General features: G+C 35.1%; 3 protein-coding genes across 3 annotated transcripts; all 3 read right to left on the bottom strand.

Moving 5' to 3' along the window:
- Positions 1,281 to 2,143, bottom strand: LOC109949698 (spore wall protein 2-like). Its single transcript, XM_020565799.1, has 2 exons — positions 1,784 to 2,143; positions 1,281 to 1,753 (listed from the first exon to the last, which is right to left on the bottom strand). The coding sequence occupies exons 1-2, from the start codon at positions 2,013 to 2,015 to the stop codon at positions 1,281 to 1,283; spliced, it is 705 nt and encodes a 234-aa protein (XP_020421388.1). The 5' UTR covers positions 2,016 to 2,143.
- LOC109949697 lies at positions 2,186 to 3,344 on the bottom strand. Its single transcript, XM_020565798.1, has 2 exons — positions 2,776 to 3,344; positions 2,186 to 2,228 (listed from the first exon to the last, which is right to left on the bottom strand). The coding sequence occupies exons 1-2, from the start codon at positions 3,342 to 3,344 to the stop codon at positions 2,186 to 2,188; spliced, it is 612 nt and encodes a 203-aa protein (XP_020421387.1).
- On the bottom strand, positions 7,855 to 10,018 carry LOC18773581 (transcription factor MYB113). Its single transcript, XM_020566661.1, has 3 exons — positions 9,733 to 10,018; positions 9,066 to 9,195; positions 7,855 to 8,332 (listed from the first exon to the last, which is right to left on the bottom strand). Exons 1-3 carry the CDS (start codon positions 9,959 to 9,961, stop codon positions 7,855 to 7,857), a joined length of 837 nt encoding a protein of 278 aa, XP_020422250.1. The 5' UTR covers positions 9,962 to 10,018.

Here is a 16,563-nt window from a genome sequence, read left to right as displayed (position 1 = left end):
ACATTCCCAAAACCTTCTCATGTACCATTTGTCATCTTCAACCAATATCATAGGAAGTAAGCATCTCCCCTTGTTATCTCCGCAGCCAATTTCAACCGAAAAAAAGGCATGTTGTGCGAGGTGCAAGTAGCTAACGGAAGCTCAGCGCTGAAAAGCTCAATGTACTTTAACACAAACATGCCACAATCGCCTCTGAAACAAAACAAGAACTCGATCAATTCAACTAATGACATTCTAATGTAATTGACAATTGAAAGTAATAAAATTAAATTGCAAGTTGTGCTTTCTCATTAGACTGTTGTGGAACATCCACACACTCTATTGGCCACGGACACCACCAATCTCGGCTGCAATTGTTTGCATAAACACCTTCTTCATAAAAGTCGATGGTGTTGAGAAGACTTGGAAGCGTAATTGATAGCGGGGCGAGTTCTTCCTTTACGATGTCATCTGGAATTAGTGAAACCTTTGAATCGTACACTTTGATTTCACGCAATACCAGATCAATCATTACAGCCACCCAATGCTTGTACTTCGTCAACATAAATGGGGTATACACCTTATAGACGTTCTGCCAATCCATCCCACATGGAGGAACCTTCCCATTTACAACGTTTAGTAAACTTTTTCTGATTTTCCACCCAAGCTGCTGTTTTTTTCTTTTATTATCCGCAAAGCAAGTACGAATGTGATTCTGTGAAATACAAAACAATCAATGGTTAAACACCTCCACTAGTGTGTGTATGGAAAATGTGTAATTATTAACGGCACTTGGTCAAGGCCGATGACATACCATAAAAAAAATATCGGTCGTTGTCCAGTCCGCTATTTCTACCGAATCTGTCTCCAACTGTTGTTGTCGCTTCCGGATGAGATACAACCCCAAATCAATGTGCTGCAACATGTTTTTCTTGTCAATCTCATAATCTATGTACATTAAAACAAATGCATAATCAATTACACTTACATCTCCTTTCAGCCAACCATCATCTTTCACGAGGGAAGCGAAGAATTCAATCTCAGCTTCCACGTTGCCAAATTGCATCACCAAACTATGAATATAAAACAGTTTTAGAACACTGTATATAAAAAATTATATACAGTCATGCTTCTATCTTATAATTGCAAGGGACTTACTTTGGGTCCTGGCGCCATTCCCAACAAAGTTTCAGCAAATTCACCAGATCATCATGCGGAATCGCCTTCATTGGGTCTAACATCTTCAGTCCGGTTGTCTGTGCCTCAGTTTTTGGAACCAATTCACTGCCTTCAATGATCTTTCACATAGGAATGATCCTCTTTCTTTTCCGTAATTGGACCCCTTGTGCCACAGCTTTACCTTTATCATTCAACCACACGTTCAACTGAGATAGCACAGCTGTAGGTTCATCCAAATCAATGTCCCCGACAGTAAACTCAAGTAGTGTCCCCTCCGTGCTCTCTCCAATGTCACCCCCAAGCAACATAACTTCATTATCTTCTTTCTCACATTGGTTTCTTTGCACTTCCTTTTCCTCACTTCTTTGTGTTTTCACTTCCTTGCCCTCCCTTTTTTTCCTTTGCAGTTTCTCTCCCTTACTGCTTTTTCTTTTCACTTCCTCTCCCTCACTGCTCTGTCTTTGGGCTTCCTCTCTTTTGCTACTTTTTACTTGCACTTGCTCTCCTTCACTTCTTTTTCTTTGCCCTTCCTCTACCTCACTTGGTTTTCCTTGCACTTCACCCCCTTCAATCCCCTCCTCTTCCTTTTCCTCTCCTTCAATCCCCTCCTCTTCCTTTTCCTCTCCCTCATTTCTATTACTTGGCCCTTCACCCCCTTCAATCCCTTCATCTTCCTTTTCCTCTCCCTCATTTCTGTTACTTGGCCCTTCATCCCATTGAATGTCATCCATTTCCCCATATCCCTTAAATAGATGTGAGACGACACAACGATTCGTCCTCTGTTTCAGTAAAGCTAGGTCCCTCCTTACTTCCTGCTCAAACTGAGGACCTAAACATTGGTCCAACAGTTTTTCCATCCGTATGACCTTTAAGTGAAGGACGTCTTTTTCCCGCTTTACTTGAAACAACTCGGACCTCAACAAGCTTACCACCTTGTTCAACTCATCAAGATCACCACATGAAGAAGGAATTGACTCTGCCGAGACAACAGCAGGGCGATCCTATGGCCGACTCCAATATGGCTGTCTCATTTCCTCTTCACTCGGACATAGCGCCCGCAACTGAACTGACTGTTTCAGAATACAGACAAGAGTCATATTAAATCATTCTACTTCATAATTTCATTCAATCTTATCAATAGTTCCAAGGGCTGCAAACCAAACCTCTTTGCTCTAGAAAAAATAATTGTTCAACTTTCTCATCTCTGGAACAGACGTAGTAGTTCTCCATCGCAAAATACGCGGGACAGCGGTCGGATCAACAACCTTGCAGTAATTCAGGTTCGCCATTCTAGGAATGAATTCATATACCCAAATCGACACAATTCACAGGACAAAAGTCATTATTTATGTTTTAAAGAAAAACAAAACATAACTGACGTGAACATTATTACCATGTACCTGGAAAGCATACGTGAAACCTTTAAAACTCCATCCACTCCTTTGCGCTTCACCATGCTTATCCTTCTTGCCCTTCTCATTTCTCCGGGTTGTTCCCGTTACCTTACTTTTCCCCTTCCCTCTTCTCTCTTCATTTTTCAAGCTTTTCACATACTTTGTTGGTGCAGAAAATAGACTGTCTTGGGTTTTGTCAAAGGACACTGAACCCCACGGATACCTGTTAAACGCATCCAAGTCCTCTACAAGGGTCAGGTAATTTAGATTGATGTTCAAATGTTTGTCCCTTCCCAAAACCACTAACTCAGCAAAGTAAACAAGAGCTAGCTTGTAGATGTCATCTTCCTCTATGCACCTCAGAAATGCTTCTTCTAAAGCATTGCATGTAATTCCTTCGTCTATAAAATATCTTTTCTGAAGTCTGATTTCATCACTCTCTCCACTGGAAACTTCAGGCACTTCCCCAAAACGAAGCCCTGTGATCAAATAGAAATCCTGACGAGTGAACTGAGCAACGTCACACCCTAATAAGAAACTCAGTCCATCCAAGTCTTTCACACCCTGCCCCACTACTCTACGCAACACAACCCCATGCACAATCTGCCCGCTAAACTGAATCTTATCTATATTCAGAAGATGGCCAAAGCATGATGTCTTGAATTGTTCTAATTGTTCCGCACTCAACTTCGCTCGAATTGCAGCTAGAGATGAATTTGCATGTGAGCAGTTGTTCACCCGTGACGAATATACCTCTGCCTCTGGCCATACCAGCTCCACGTTGGATCCCATTTCCTCAAATACAATGTGAAATAACGTGAACACATATACTACCACGTATTTGCACAATCACAACTAGTCAACCAGGCACATTACAAATTTTACAAAGTACATGAGCATAGGGATTACTGATCACAGGCTTTAACATCATCAAAGCAATATGACAAATTTTGTGCAAATACCTGTTAATGCAATGATTATGTGAATTACAAACAATTTCACGTGTTTTATTTATGGATCCATACTCGTGTGAGTGCAATGTAGGCAAGTTCTGCATTTCACACACATGACAATTATTGTCATCTCATACACAACACAAAATAAATAAATAAGAAATATAGTGGAAGGAAGCAAAGCAAAGCATCTACTCTGCTATCTGCTTGCTAAGCAATTGCCACATCCTTCTTTCTTTCTAGCTTTTTCTTCAGTCACCCACAATCGTCATAGATCAACCTTCATTTCAAATGCTTTGCACTTTTATTCATGAGTTTATTATTATCTGTTCTCATTTCTCATATGCAAATTTAGTAACAAATGAAATAATATTTATTTCACAAAATATATAAATTCTAGTGCCAGAGAGGTACTCTTCACTCTGCACTGCTTCAAATGTGGAAGGTTTTGAGCGCCTCCTCCAATTTAACACCATTATCTTATTCATATCATTACTAACATGTTATTGACATGTTATTCAGACGTTATTGACATGTGATTGACTTTATTTTCATTCGTTTTTTAACATATACCCAAGCAAAAATTAACATGCAATTGAAGCACAAATAAGAGATGCCAAATCCAACAACATTGATGGTACAAATTGGGGAAAACCATTACTCTAACCCTAAACTCAAATTCCTTACATTACTCATCAAATGCTTTGCAGTTCTATTCATGAGTTTATTATTATATGTTCAAATGTTTCTCAGGCAAATTTAGTAACAAAGGAAATCATATTTACTTCATAAAACATATATATATATATATTCTACCGCCTCTTCTTAATCTGCACTATGCACTGCTTCAAATGTGGAAGGTTTTGAGGGCCTCCTCCAATTCAACACCATTATCTTATTCATATCATTATTGACATGTTATTCACTTGTTATTGACTTGATTTTCATTCTTTTTTTAACATATACCTAAGCAAAAATTAACATGCAACTGAAGCACAACGAAGAGATGCCAAATCCAACAAAATTTATGGTACAAATTGGGGAAAACCATTACTCTAACCCTAAACTCAAATTCCATAAATTACTCACCAAATGCTGGTTATTGCAAGGTGTCTGTGTGGGGTCTTTCTGTTTCTTTGCTCCACAAATGGAACCTACCACTTCCAACGAATACAGCTTCTCCCCTTCCCCTTCCACTGCTTCGCCCCTTCACTGATTTGGAATCCACACCTTTGCCCCTTCTACTCCAAATAAATACTTTTTCAGGGTCTGGAGAACGGAGTGACGAATCGTTGCCTTCAACTGTCGTTAGCCGTTGCCTTCATTGGGTATCTCAGACCTCTGGGTTTTAGAGAGATGAGTTCTTTCTGTTCAAACTTCGAACATGCCTCTTCTTCTTCTTTTTTGGACGTGTTTCCCTCTTCTTCTTCTTTTTGGACGTGCTGGATATTCAATTCGGGTTTGGGTTCCTCACCTACCCAATTGTGAAACTTTATCTCAATTCTCCCCAGCCCTTGGATTGATCTGATGGCTATAAAGTGAACCCCTTATAACTTACCCCTTATAACTTTCCACTCATTATAGTCTGCGCGATAATTGATACCCTCATCATTTGGGCCAATCATAGAAGTAAAAGTTACAGATAACGGAATAGTGCTTCATTTAATGGATCGATCTTATCTGGGTCGTGGTACATTTCCTGATGTCTCTTGTTTTGTCGGTTCGAATAAAATTTTCAAAATTTGGAAAAAGCAAAAACATCGGGGGCTACATCTGTTGCATTGTGCAGATTGTTATTATGCAGAAAAAGAAAAGAAGCATTTTTGGCACATCTCCCAATTTCCATAAATGCATGAAGGTGATGAACGTGGGGTCTCACTGATTCAGCAGAGAGAAAGGAGCTGAAAAAGGAAAGTATGGCTATAGGAACGACGACGACGTTGTCAGTGGAGAAAGGGATCGTACGATTTTGGGGTGCCAACTTGCCATGGGCAGAAAGGGACTCTCGTGAAGAATACGCAGACTGCAAGCAAGCAAGCAAAAGCATAGCCCAGCTCCCACTAACTCAACCCTTTCTTTCTCTCTCTCTCTCTCTCTCTCTCTCTCTCTCTCTCTCTCTCTCTATCTCTACCTCTACACAAATACTTTGAATGAAAAAAAGTGTGAAATTTTATTCAATAATTGCCAACATATTATTCTTTTCCTCTGGTACACAGGATGCAAAAGGCAGCGGGGTATAGATAGAGAGCTACAGAATCTAACATTGAATGCCAAGGGCTGCTGGTAACGAGTTTATTTATTTATTTATTTATTCTTTCTTTCAAACGTAATTGAGATTACAATTGTATACAAATTAAAATATTATTTCTGGTGTTAGAAATATTTTAATTAATGATTTACAAAGGAGAGAATCCCTAGCTACTACATTATACAATCAGTAGAATAATCGAATTCTTTTGTCATCTTTGATGCCTATGATTGTATTTTAAAGTTAGAAATGCATACCAACTACCAAATTTTGTAAAAGTTGAAGGGATTAGATGAATTAATTATAAAGTGTTGATAATTTACAATTTGTAGAGATTGGAAGGGATAAGTTTTTTTTCATGGATTCTTCTTCTACCTTCAACTTTGAAACTTGAACTCCAGTTTTTACTTCAGCATTCTTTAAATCTAGTGAGTTATCTAATCCTACATACCATATGTAGCCTAATTAATGCATTGAATTTGTATGCATCGTCAGTTGGTGGAGAAACACTTACATAAAACAGGAATAACACTATTTTGCTATTTCTAGCCAGTCACGGTATATCACACGTGATATCATTTCCACGTAACATTATATAATTAACAAAAAATAACAAAATAATATTATCCCTATTTCATACAAATTTTTCTACACTCGGTGAGTACTAGAAAATTCTGCTATTGATTGAGGAGCTTTGAATTTCTCAACAACTAATGAATGCATTGGTTTGTATGCATCGTCATCTCCTTGAAAATAAGTGGGCATGTGAATATGAAAATAAGTTGGAGCATTCAGTAGTATTATCTATTCCAATTTTATTTTATCGAGAACATTCAATTAACTGACATAGATTGTTCCATTGTTGTATATATTGTATGTATATGTGAGCACACAACACACTAGAGTTGGTTTGTCCTGCTCTGACTCTCACTAGAAGCACAAGGTCAATTCCCACTTATGTGCTCAAATAGTTTTCTTTTTACATATTTTTTGAAAGTAATAAAAATTTCTCAATAAAATGACCCTGAATTTAAATGAGATAAAATTTGTTAGGACAGAAAACCTACAAATTTAATGTCAATGTGTGACTCACTTAAGAATTTAAATAAATTAGAAGTAACGGATGATTAGTTAATACATTGACTTGACATATCCTAATATATGCAATGCAAGATTTTACCCTTGAGCCGATTTGCATTTAGCCACACTTTATCTTAGTCATAGTAGGTCTCTTCAACAAGTCTATCCTAGACTAATTAATCTTGCTTTGTGATTTACAATAGCAAATACAATGTGGTCTAAGGAAGCCATGGATGAAAATAGCTAAAGCTTACCTTACAATATTTAGTAAACGTTGGGACTGCAAAATAGATACCGTACCAAATAAAATGGACCATACCCAAAAATCAACAAAGATTAAATAAACAATCCCATGGGTAAATGTACATTCGGACTATAATATTCGTTTTACAATAATATTACGTGACATTGGTCTTTGATATGTTGTGCAACAAGGCTCTCCCTAGCGAGAAATTATTGTGTGGTAACTGGAGTATGGCTACATGGTAAAACTTGTGCACGTGCTATAATATGGGTGGAGAATGGTTGATATTTCCCCTTTTTATGGAATAATATCACTAAATCTACTTATATTATAACACGTGGACAAGTTATATCATGTAACCGTACTCCAGTACTAATATATAATTACTTATCCCTAGCGTCATTCAAAAATATCTCATGCCTTGTTTTCGTCACAAAAATCTGAACCAATGGTTCTACATTCAAGAAACTACAGAGTTGGGTTAAGAATAGTTAGCCGTGCACTTGAGGTCTTGTGTTTGAATCTCTCTCTTTCTCCAATATCGTTTGTATAAAATTTAAGAAAAAAAAAAATTGTATGGCAATAAATTCAGGCATATGTGTAATAGTTTTATTTATTTATTTTATAAACTAGAATATTATTTATTTGACTACCAAATAGAAGATGTTATTACAGAATATTACAATGCAAAAGAATTCAACAGAAATAAATGTTTAAAAAGGGATGCATAAGAGTTCTACTGGGAAGACATAGACCCTCTGAACCTTAGTTCTCTCTCTATTTTTCTTTTGAAAAATTCCAAAGATGAAAAGAGAAGTCACTGTTACTCAGCAGGCCTTCGTCAGCAGAATTTACACCAGTTCCTTTGTTTTGGGCTATATTTTCAACCCAAAAGTTTGTGAAGAAATCTTCCTCCAACTGAAAACCAGAACACACTGCTCTTTCAACACTGTTCGTATCAGCTAACTGGCTTTTCCACTCATCAATTCCATTTTCTATAGGCGGTGATGATGGCAATGGCCAGTTAAAATTCTCTTGTAATTGAATATGCTGTAAAGTTGGAGCTGGGCTGCTCAAACAATTTGGCTTTTTGGAGAAGGTTCGTGGTTGAGGCCTTAATATTATTGTCTTTGTTGTTTCTAGGGTTTTATCTTTTTCGGCCCCAGAAGACATATTTTTCCTTAGTCGGGTACTCCAGCAGTTTTTCACATGGTTTGATGTTCTTCCAGGAAGTCTTCCAGCAATCAGCGACCACCTAAATGATGTGCATGCAGAAAGAAAAAGGATTTGTTAGAAATTATATTATTTAGACATTTTTAATACAGCTTATTAGAACAAGTGAATTAATGGAAAGAACAAAAAGTGATAAAAGGAAAGGGATTAGATTGCCTCAAAAGTACTTTGGTATAAGTGTATGTAGTAGTAGAGACACAAAGTATTTAGATCCAAAATCATGTGGCGTTGCACTGTTTTGTTTGTTTATATGTCTAATGGCTCGTTTGAGATTGTTTCACTATAGGAAACACTTATACTCATAAGCACTTCTATTATAAGGAGGTTGAAATTTTCATAAGAAGTTCAAGTGTTTTCGAAAGAAGTACATAATAAGTGCTTCTTCAGAAAGTGCTTCTATAATCTAGAGGCACGAATATATATAAACAACAAAATATATAATATATTAAGTCAGATTGAAATGATTACTCAATTGAAATAAATTCTACATACTAATCCCTATGCTACTATAATATATAATATTGAATAAATAACATAATTTGTCGTATTACTTTTCAACTCTTTTCCTTCTGGATGCGGTATTCTTTTTTCCATTTTGATATTACTATTCAAGATTTACATGGTTGGGGTATGTATTAATTTGGCCAAGTACTTAGTTTTAGCTGCAAAAAGCACAAACAAGTCGAACAAAAAGAACAGAACGTCCTTCATTCCTAGCAAGTTAGCTACGAAAGAGAAGTTCAGATTGTACTTGCCTGTTCCCTAAAAGCTTTCGAAGCCTAACCATGAGATCCACTTCATCTTCTGCAAAGTCTCCTGTTTTGATATTTGGTCTCAAGTAGTTCAACCACCTCAGTCTACAGCTTTTCCTGCATCTGTTCAAGCCTGCATACATAATTCATAAAACTTACACATATAAAATCCTCCTACATTCTCCATAAAGAACAATTTAGGGCCTTTTTGAAGGAAAATGAGAGTGAGAATGGGAGTCAAGGTAAAATTGAGAGAGAGGATGAGAGGGGAGGATGAGAAGTAGGAGTCACAAAAGTGAAAATAATTTCAAATAGATTGCAGTTTTTAGTTTTTGTTTTCACTTTTGTTACTCATCTATCCCATCTTCCACTCTCATGTTCCCTCTCAATCTCATCTCCACTCTCATTCTCCCTCTTTTTTCTCTATACTTTATCACAAAAAATAAAAAAATGAAAACTAAAAACTAAAATTAAAATGGTTGTCAAATAAGCCTTTAGTTTCTTTCTTAAGCAAATCCAATTATAAATATAGATATAAAATTTAAATAAGAAAATTACTTGCCTCCTTAGTCTGACTCACTCTTACGATCAAATAAATAAATTACATTACAAACACGTCCTGCACACAGATAAAGACCAAGCAAGCAGTGTTTTCAACTAATAATAATACCTGCTTTGAGAGAAACCTGTTGCCATTTGCCTTCACCGTGCTGTTGAATGTATTGCCTGAGAAGTTCATCTTCCTCTCTAGTCCATGCACCTTTTCTCACTCTCAATAAATTATTACCCTCCATTTTGTGGGGATGTGTCGTACACACTTCTCGAAGCCGTGTATCTATATATAAATATTCTTCCGTGCACCTCTCCTCTCCATATGAAGGGAAGACAGAAGGTAACATTTCTCCTTTTTCTTTTTCTTTCTTTTTCGCGTGTGATTGTTATTTTTTTTTAGAGATATTTAGTTATATACCTATTTTTAGCATTAATAATATAGAAAAACTCTATACTATTAAATTTCTATAAACAAACCTAAAAAAAATCCAAAAAGTGATAGCTGCTCCTATTAAATTTAATTTTCATTATTAAATTACTTTGATGTATTGAGTGTTTTGGGTTTTTTTATGAGATTTTGGGGTTGGGTTTGTTTTAAGAAATCAATGATAGTTTTGTAATTTAAAAGAAGTTAAAAGCCTTTTTGTTATGTTGTAAATGGGCTTTTGGTGTGTTTATAAAGTCCATTTCATATTTTTTTTTTTAAAAAAAAAAATTTTTAATTTATAATTTGGACTCCTATATTAGGTATAATGGTGAATCTTCCTTTCTTTTTTTTTTTTAAAAAGGCTTTTTTAAATATCCCTAAAGTTTACAAAATTATCAGATTACATCTTTTATGTTTTTTTAAATCATTCATGGTCCTTAAGGTTAATAGGTACGCTCAGAAAGAGTCCATGCTACTAGGTTCTGTTAAAAAATATGTTAAATTGATGATGTGACACACATGTGAGTAGGGATGGGCATCTAAAGCCGAAATACCGAAACCGTACACCAACCATACCATACGATACCAATTTCATACCGTTTCATTTGAGATGAGGAGATATTCAGTACCGTACCGTACCATACCAAGAGAGTATAGTATAATAGTGATACCAAGTATTTGATATCGGTCAATACCGTACCGTACCGAATACCTAAAATATAAATTAAATGAGTGAAGCTGACAATGCATGAATATATTTTTCAGAAGGCTTATAATTAATAAACTGCCTTCTAAGAAGGACATATGACAAAACAAGTCCTTGAAAGTTTTGAAGACTTGGAACTTTCTTCTTCATCCTTGCTTGTCGGGCTGTTTGAAAACTTCTGGACCAATCGGTGATGAAAACATTGGATGCTTTTCTGTGGAATTTACAAGAAACCAAAGTTTGTGATTGGCTTGCTTCATGAACTAGGTTAAGATAGTGGATTAGGGTACGTGGCATCAGGCACGTACCCACTAACATGCTATCCTATGCTAAAGCTCAGGCAGCTTGTTTTTTTATAGACTAAATTAATATTCTAGCCTAGGTCACCTAAATAAAATATTATTAATTAATCCTATTAGGACTAGGCTGACCACCTAAATATAATATTATTAACTAATTCTGTTAGAACTAGGCTAACCAATAAATATATAAAAAGAATAAAATTAGCAAAAACATACTACTTGATTGATAGATTGATTTATTTAGTGCCAATTCTTCATGTGTCTACAACAACAACAGAATGAGCATTTTCATGTATGAGACTTATTAAAAATCGACTTCGGAATAAGATAGGTGATGAGTTTTTTGCTAATTGTATGCTACTTCATATTGAAAGAGAATTTGCTGATAATATAGATAATGAATCAATAATTAGTGATTTAATGCTGTGAAGACTTGAATGGTGCAACTTATATAAGTGTTATTTGATGGGTAAGACTCATTATGTCTCCCATGTATTTTTTTTGTTATCAACGAAATTTACTTGTACCGTTGAGTTTTCAATAGATTTGTATATAAGATAAATTTAGCCCATGTCATTTTGAAATCCTGAGTCCGTCCCTACATGGCATATAATATATTAGGGTAAATGTTCAATCAATCCAATTTACATGTGCTAATTAGTTGCTATCTAGATAGGGACATTAGAAACCTAAGTCACTTGCTAATTTTTAGTTAATTAATGTTGTCCTTCTTCTTCTCCAACTAGTTTAATAATATGTGTGTGTGGATATTTCGCAATTTACTTCATTATGAATATGACAGAAGATGGTTTTGTTTTATTTTCCTATTGGCCATATGGAGTTCGATTCACTCTTGTTCCTAAACTGTGCAACGAAAGAATTGCTCATGGCTCAAGAGAGTTCTAATTTTGTTTTTACATACTTTCTCCAGTACATGACGCTTAGCTGAATAATTTCTTGCTTAGGCCGATGGTGTACATCAATTTTGGAATTGCTCTAGCAGTAATGAGGGAGGAATTATCATCGATATCCCAACCCTCTGTTTGGATGAATGAATTGAAAATGTTAGAATTTAGATTTCCATCATTTCAATTTCTAGTAATTGAAGATTTCAGTGTTTGAAAATTTATGTATGTTGAATCTGTTGATGGATATTGATTTGGTTGATTTGGATATTGAATTTGTTCATGGATATTGATTTGGTTGATTAGGATTTGGATATTGAATATGTTGAATCTTTGAATCTGTAACTTAGGCATCACTTATTTTGGTGAATGAATCTGTTGAATATTGAATTGGTTCATTTTTTAGTTGTGTCATTTTAGTACCGAAATGGTACCGATACCGATTTGGTACGGTATGGTACGGTACCAACTTTGACAAACAATAATCCCATACCGTATCATATCGGTTTTAATTTCCGGTATCGGTAGAGGTACGAGTGCAATACCATATCGTACCATACCGTGCCCACCCCTACATGTGAGTCTCACATACCAATAATATGATGTCATGTGGATTAAATAAAAAAATTATTTTTAAAAATAATTTGAAAATTATAAACCATTAAAAAATTTAAAACAAAACAAAACAAAATTTAAACCCCTGCCATTGAGACCTTAGGTAACTCACCAGCTGGAGGTAGCAATTTGCCAAATGCACCACCTTATATTTAAGACACAAGTACTTTGAAAAAAAGTGTGAAATTTCATTTAATAATTGTTCTATTTGAAGTTAATTCCTCGTGTTTTTAAATACCAAATCATAATTAAGTTACCTTTCCGTGTTCAAGACTTCCCCACATATTATTCTTTTTCTCTGGTACAAAGGATGCAAAAGGCAGCGGGGTATAGAGATCTACATTGAATGCCAAAGGCTGCTAGTAACGAGTTCTTTTTTTATTTTTATTCTTTCTTTCAAACGTAATTGAGATTCAACACAATTTTGTACAAATTAAAATATAATTTCTGGTATTAGAAATATTTTAATTAATGATTTACAAAAGATAATTCTTAGCTACTACATTATACAATCAGTAGAATAATCGAATTCTTTTGCTACCTTTGTTTCTATGATTGGATTGGATAGTTCACAAGGTATTTTAAAATTAGAAATGAATACCAACTACCACATTTTGTAAAAGTTGAAGGGATTAGATGAATTAATTATAAAGTTGATAACCTACTATTTATAGCGATTGGAAGGGAAAAGTTTTCCTTCATGAATTCTTCTTGTATCTTCAACTTTGAAAGTCGAACTCCAATTTTTACTTTAGCATTCTTTAAATCTAGTAAAGTACCTAATTCTACACAGTATATGTAGCCTAATTAATGCATTGAATTTGTATGCATCGTTAGTTGGTGGAGAAGCACTTAATATAAAACGGAAATAATACTATTTTGTTATTCCTGGTCAATCAATGTATACCACACGTAATAACTTTTTCACATAACATTATATAATTAATAGAATATAATAAAACAATATTATCTCCGTTTCATACAAATTTTTCTACAGTCGATGAGTACTAGAGAATTCTGCTATTGATCGAGGGGCTTTGAATTTCTCAACAACTAATGAATGCATTGGTTTGTATGCATCGTCATCTCCCAAGGATTGAGAATAAGTGGGCCTGTGAATATTAAAATAAGTTGGAGCATTCAGTAGTATTATCTATTCTAATTATATTTTATCGAGAACATTTAATTAACTGACATAGATTGTTCCATTGTTGTGGTGGCTATAGGCCTATAGGTTCAATGGAGCATGAAAAGAAAAGGGTCGGCCATTGTTGAGAAAATGATTATTTCGAAAATTCATTTTTCATACTTAGTCAATATTTTTATATAGAACAATTTTTCATGTATGATATGAATGCATAAAGGGACCTAAGGTCAATCTAGGTAAAAAGCCTTAGATGTTCAATCCACAAAGAATTTTTAGCCTTTCAAAATTACACCTCCGCTAAAAAATTCTTAAGTCCGCCAATGATTATATGTATATGTGAGCACACAACACACTAGAGTTGGTTTGTCTTGCTCTGACTCTCACTAGAAGTACATGGTCAATTCCCACTTATATGCTCAAATAGTTTTCTTTTTACATATTTTTTGAAAATAATAAAAATTTCTCTATAAAATGACCCTGAATTTAAATGAGATAAAATTTGTTAGGACAAAAAATCTACAGCTATCAATATGTGAGTCTCACATCAGAATTTAAATGAGTTATTAAATAAGTTGGGAGTAACAGATGACTAGTCAACACAACCTGACATATCCTAATATATGCAATGCAAGATTTTACCTTTGAGCTGATTTGCATTTAGCCACACTTTACCTTACAATTAGCAAACGTTGGGACTACAAAATAGACACCGTACCAAATAAAATGGCCCATACCCAAATATCAACAAAGATTAAATAAACAATCCCAGGGTTAAATGTACATTCGGACTATAATTTGTTTCACAACAATATTATGTGACATTGGTCTTTGATGTCATGTTGTGCAACAAGCTCTTCCTAGCGAGAAATTAATGTGTGGTAACTGGAGTACGGCTACACGGTAAAACTTGCACACATGCTATAATATGGATGGAGGAGGGTCAATATTTCTCCCTTTTATGGAATAATATCACTAAATCTACTTATATTATAACACGTGGACAAGTTATATCATGTAATCGTACTCTAGTAGTAGTATATAATTGCTTATCCCTAGCGTCATTTAAAAATATCTCATGCCTTGTTTTCATCACGAAAATTCTGAACCAATGGTTTTAACATTCAAGAAAGGCTTATTTACTGTAATGCCTTCTGAAACTACAGTCAAATCTCACGTCACCACCCTAAAGTTAAAGTGGCCCACTTAACCCCCTTAACCGTGATTTCGTGTTCCACTTTACCCCCTACAGTTATCTTCATTAATAACTCTGTCAGTTTTGATGACGTGGCATAGCTATTTTAGTTTTTTTATCACAAGTGATGATGTATCATGTGAATGTCCCACTTTTTTTATTTAAATTGAATTAAATATAAAATAAAATAAAGTAATTACTTGTTTAATTAAAAAATTATTTTAAAAAATAGAGAAATTAATAAACAAAAATCTTTCTTCTCTATGCTTTAAAAATAAAATTATTTTTTGTTATAAAAAAAAAACCCCTACCAAGATCCAACTCTCCCCAAAGATTAATCCCTATCCCCAAAGAATGGTCTTATCCTTCCTCCTTTCTCCTCTATCTCTCCAACCAACCACCGCACCATTATCCATAACCACACACACCCCCTACTAGCCATACAATTCGGTAGGCTACAAATTGAAAAGTGCTGAAGTCAACACTGTTATGAGTTCAGGGAATTCTAATTTTCCTCCAATTAGTGCTATAATCACAAGCGGCACTGCTACAGTCGTTGTTCCTGGTGTCTCTGTTGAGAACATGCCAAAAGGAAACTAGAAAGTTGATTTGGCAAATTTGTCAGCCCTCTTGTTGTTAGCTCGTAGCTCGTCTGTCCTGAAAAGGATGAGTAATATACAACCTCTTCTCTGTTGAATTATAAGGCTTTAAGCTGACTTAAGAGTTATTTAATATAGTTTTCGTTGCTTTAAGTTTATAAGCCAATTGTAAGGATCTCATTGGATGTCTAAATGAATGGCTGAGATCACATTATGATGTAAGGGATCTAGCTACTGTGCCTGACGGTTATATTCCCTCACTCCAAGTGCGTGAGGTTGTAAGAGAGAGAGACTGAATAGAAATGTATATTCCTCTACTACACGTATTGCAGAGCAGTTCACAATTCTTGTTGCTTCTCTTTTATTCCCGTCTTCGTTACTATCCATTCACACACTCAAAACACTAAAATGGCCTCAAAGCTAGGTTTGATAATCTAAATCTAGGCATTCTGACTGTGAAAGAAAAAAAAAACGATTAGGGCATTTAGAAGCTCGTTCAAAGCTCACAAAGCTGCTTGAGCTCGATTTGTCCTCAATTTGAAAACAACTTATTTTTAGGAAGCATCTGAGATCAGACATGGCTGGATCTGGAAGCTCTGAGGTGAGAACTTCGATTTGCTCTGGTGAGAACTATGAGTTCTGGAAAATCAAGATGGTGACCATATTCAAATCATATGGGTTATGGAACTTGGTGGAGTAGCGGATTCTGATTTCTGATTCAAAGAAGAAGACGAAAACATCTGAAGAAATTTCAGACGAAGAAGCCGATTAGAAGATGATTGCAATCTTCATGAAAGATGCAAAAGCTCTGGGTATCATACAGAATGCAGTTTCCGATTTCCACGAATTGCAAATGCAAACTCTACGAAAATGGCATGGGAGTTGTTGTATGGAGAATACCATGGTGGAGATCATGTCAGATCGGTGAAACTTGAAAACCTCATACATGAATTTGAATATACTAGGATGTGTGATAATGAATCCTTGTCTGACTATCTTACTAGACTAAATGAGTTGATTAACCAAATGAAAATGTTTGGTGAAGTTCTTTCAAAT

The sequence above is a fragment of the Prunus persica genome, chromosome G6, assembly GCF_000346465.2.
Source record: "Prunus persica cultivar Lovell chromosome G6, Prunus_persica_NCBIv2, whole genome shotgun sequence".
Classification (NCBI taxonomy): domain Eukaryota; kingdom Viridiplantae; phylum Streptophyta; class Magnoliopsida; order Rosales; family Rosaceae; genus Prunus; species Prunus persica.
The sequence above is the reverse complement of the archived record's forward strand: the minus strand, read 5'-3'. Positions and strand labels throughout refer to the sequence as shown.

What these genes read in the sequence shown, in the direction of transcription:
- LOC109949698 (XM_020565799.1), bottom strand. Translation starts at nt 2,015, where the DNA reads ATGGAAAAACTGTTGGACCAATGTTTAGGTCCTCAGTTTGAGCAGGAA. An exon ending in GCCAAGTAATAGAAATGAGG is followed by an intron (nt 1,754 to 1,783) that starts GAGAGGAAAAGG and finishes AGGGGATTGAAG; the next exon opens with GAGAGGAAAAGGAAGAGGAG.
- LOC18773581 (XM_020566661.1), bottom strand. Translation starts at nt 9,961, where the DNA reads ATGTTACCTTCTGTCTTCCCTTCATATGGAGAGGAGAGGTGCACGGAA. An exon ending in ACAGGTTTCTCTCAAAGCAG is followed by an intron (nt 9,196 to 9,732) that starts GTATTATTATTA and finishes TTATGTATGCAG; the next exon opens with GCTTGAACAGATGCAGGAAA. An exon ending in CGAAAGCTTTTAGGGAACAG is followed by an intron (nt 8,333 to 9,065) that starts GCAAGTACAATC and finishes CACATCATTTAG; the next exon opens with GTGGTCGCTGATTGCTGGAA.
- LOC109949697 (XM_020565798.1), bottom strand. Translation starts at nt 3,344, where the DNA reads ATGGGATCCAACGTGGAGCTGGTATGGCCAGAGGCAGAGGTATATTCG. An exon ending in GACTTGGATGCGTTTAACAG is followed by an intron (nt 2,229 to 2,775) that starts GTATCCGTGGGG and finishes ATTCTGAAACAG; the next exon opens with TCAGTTCAGTTGCGGGCGCT.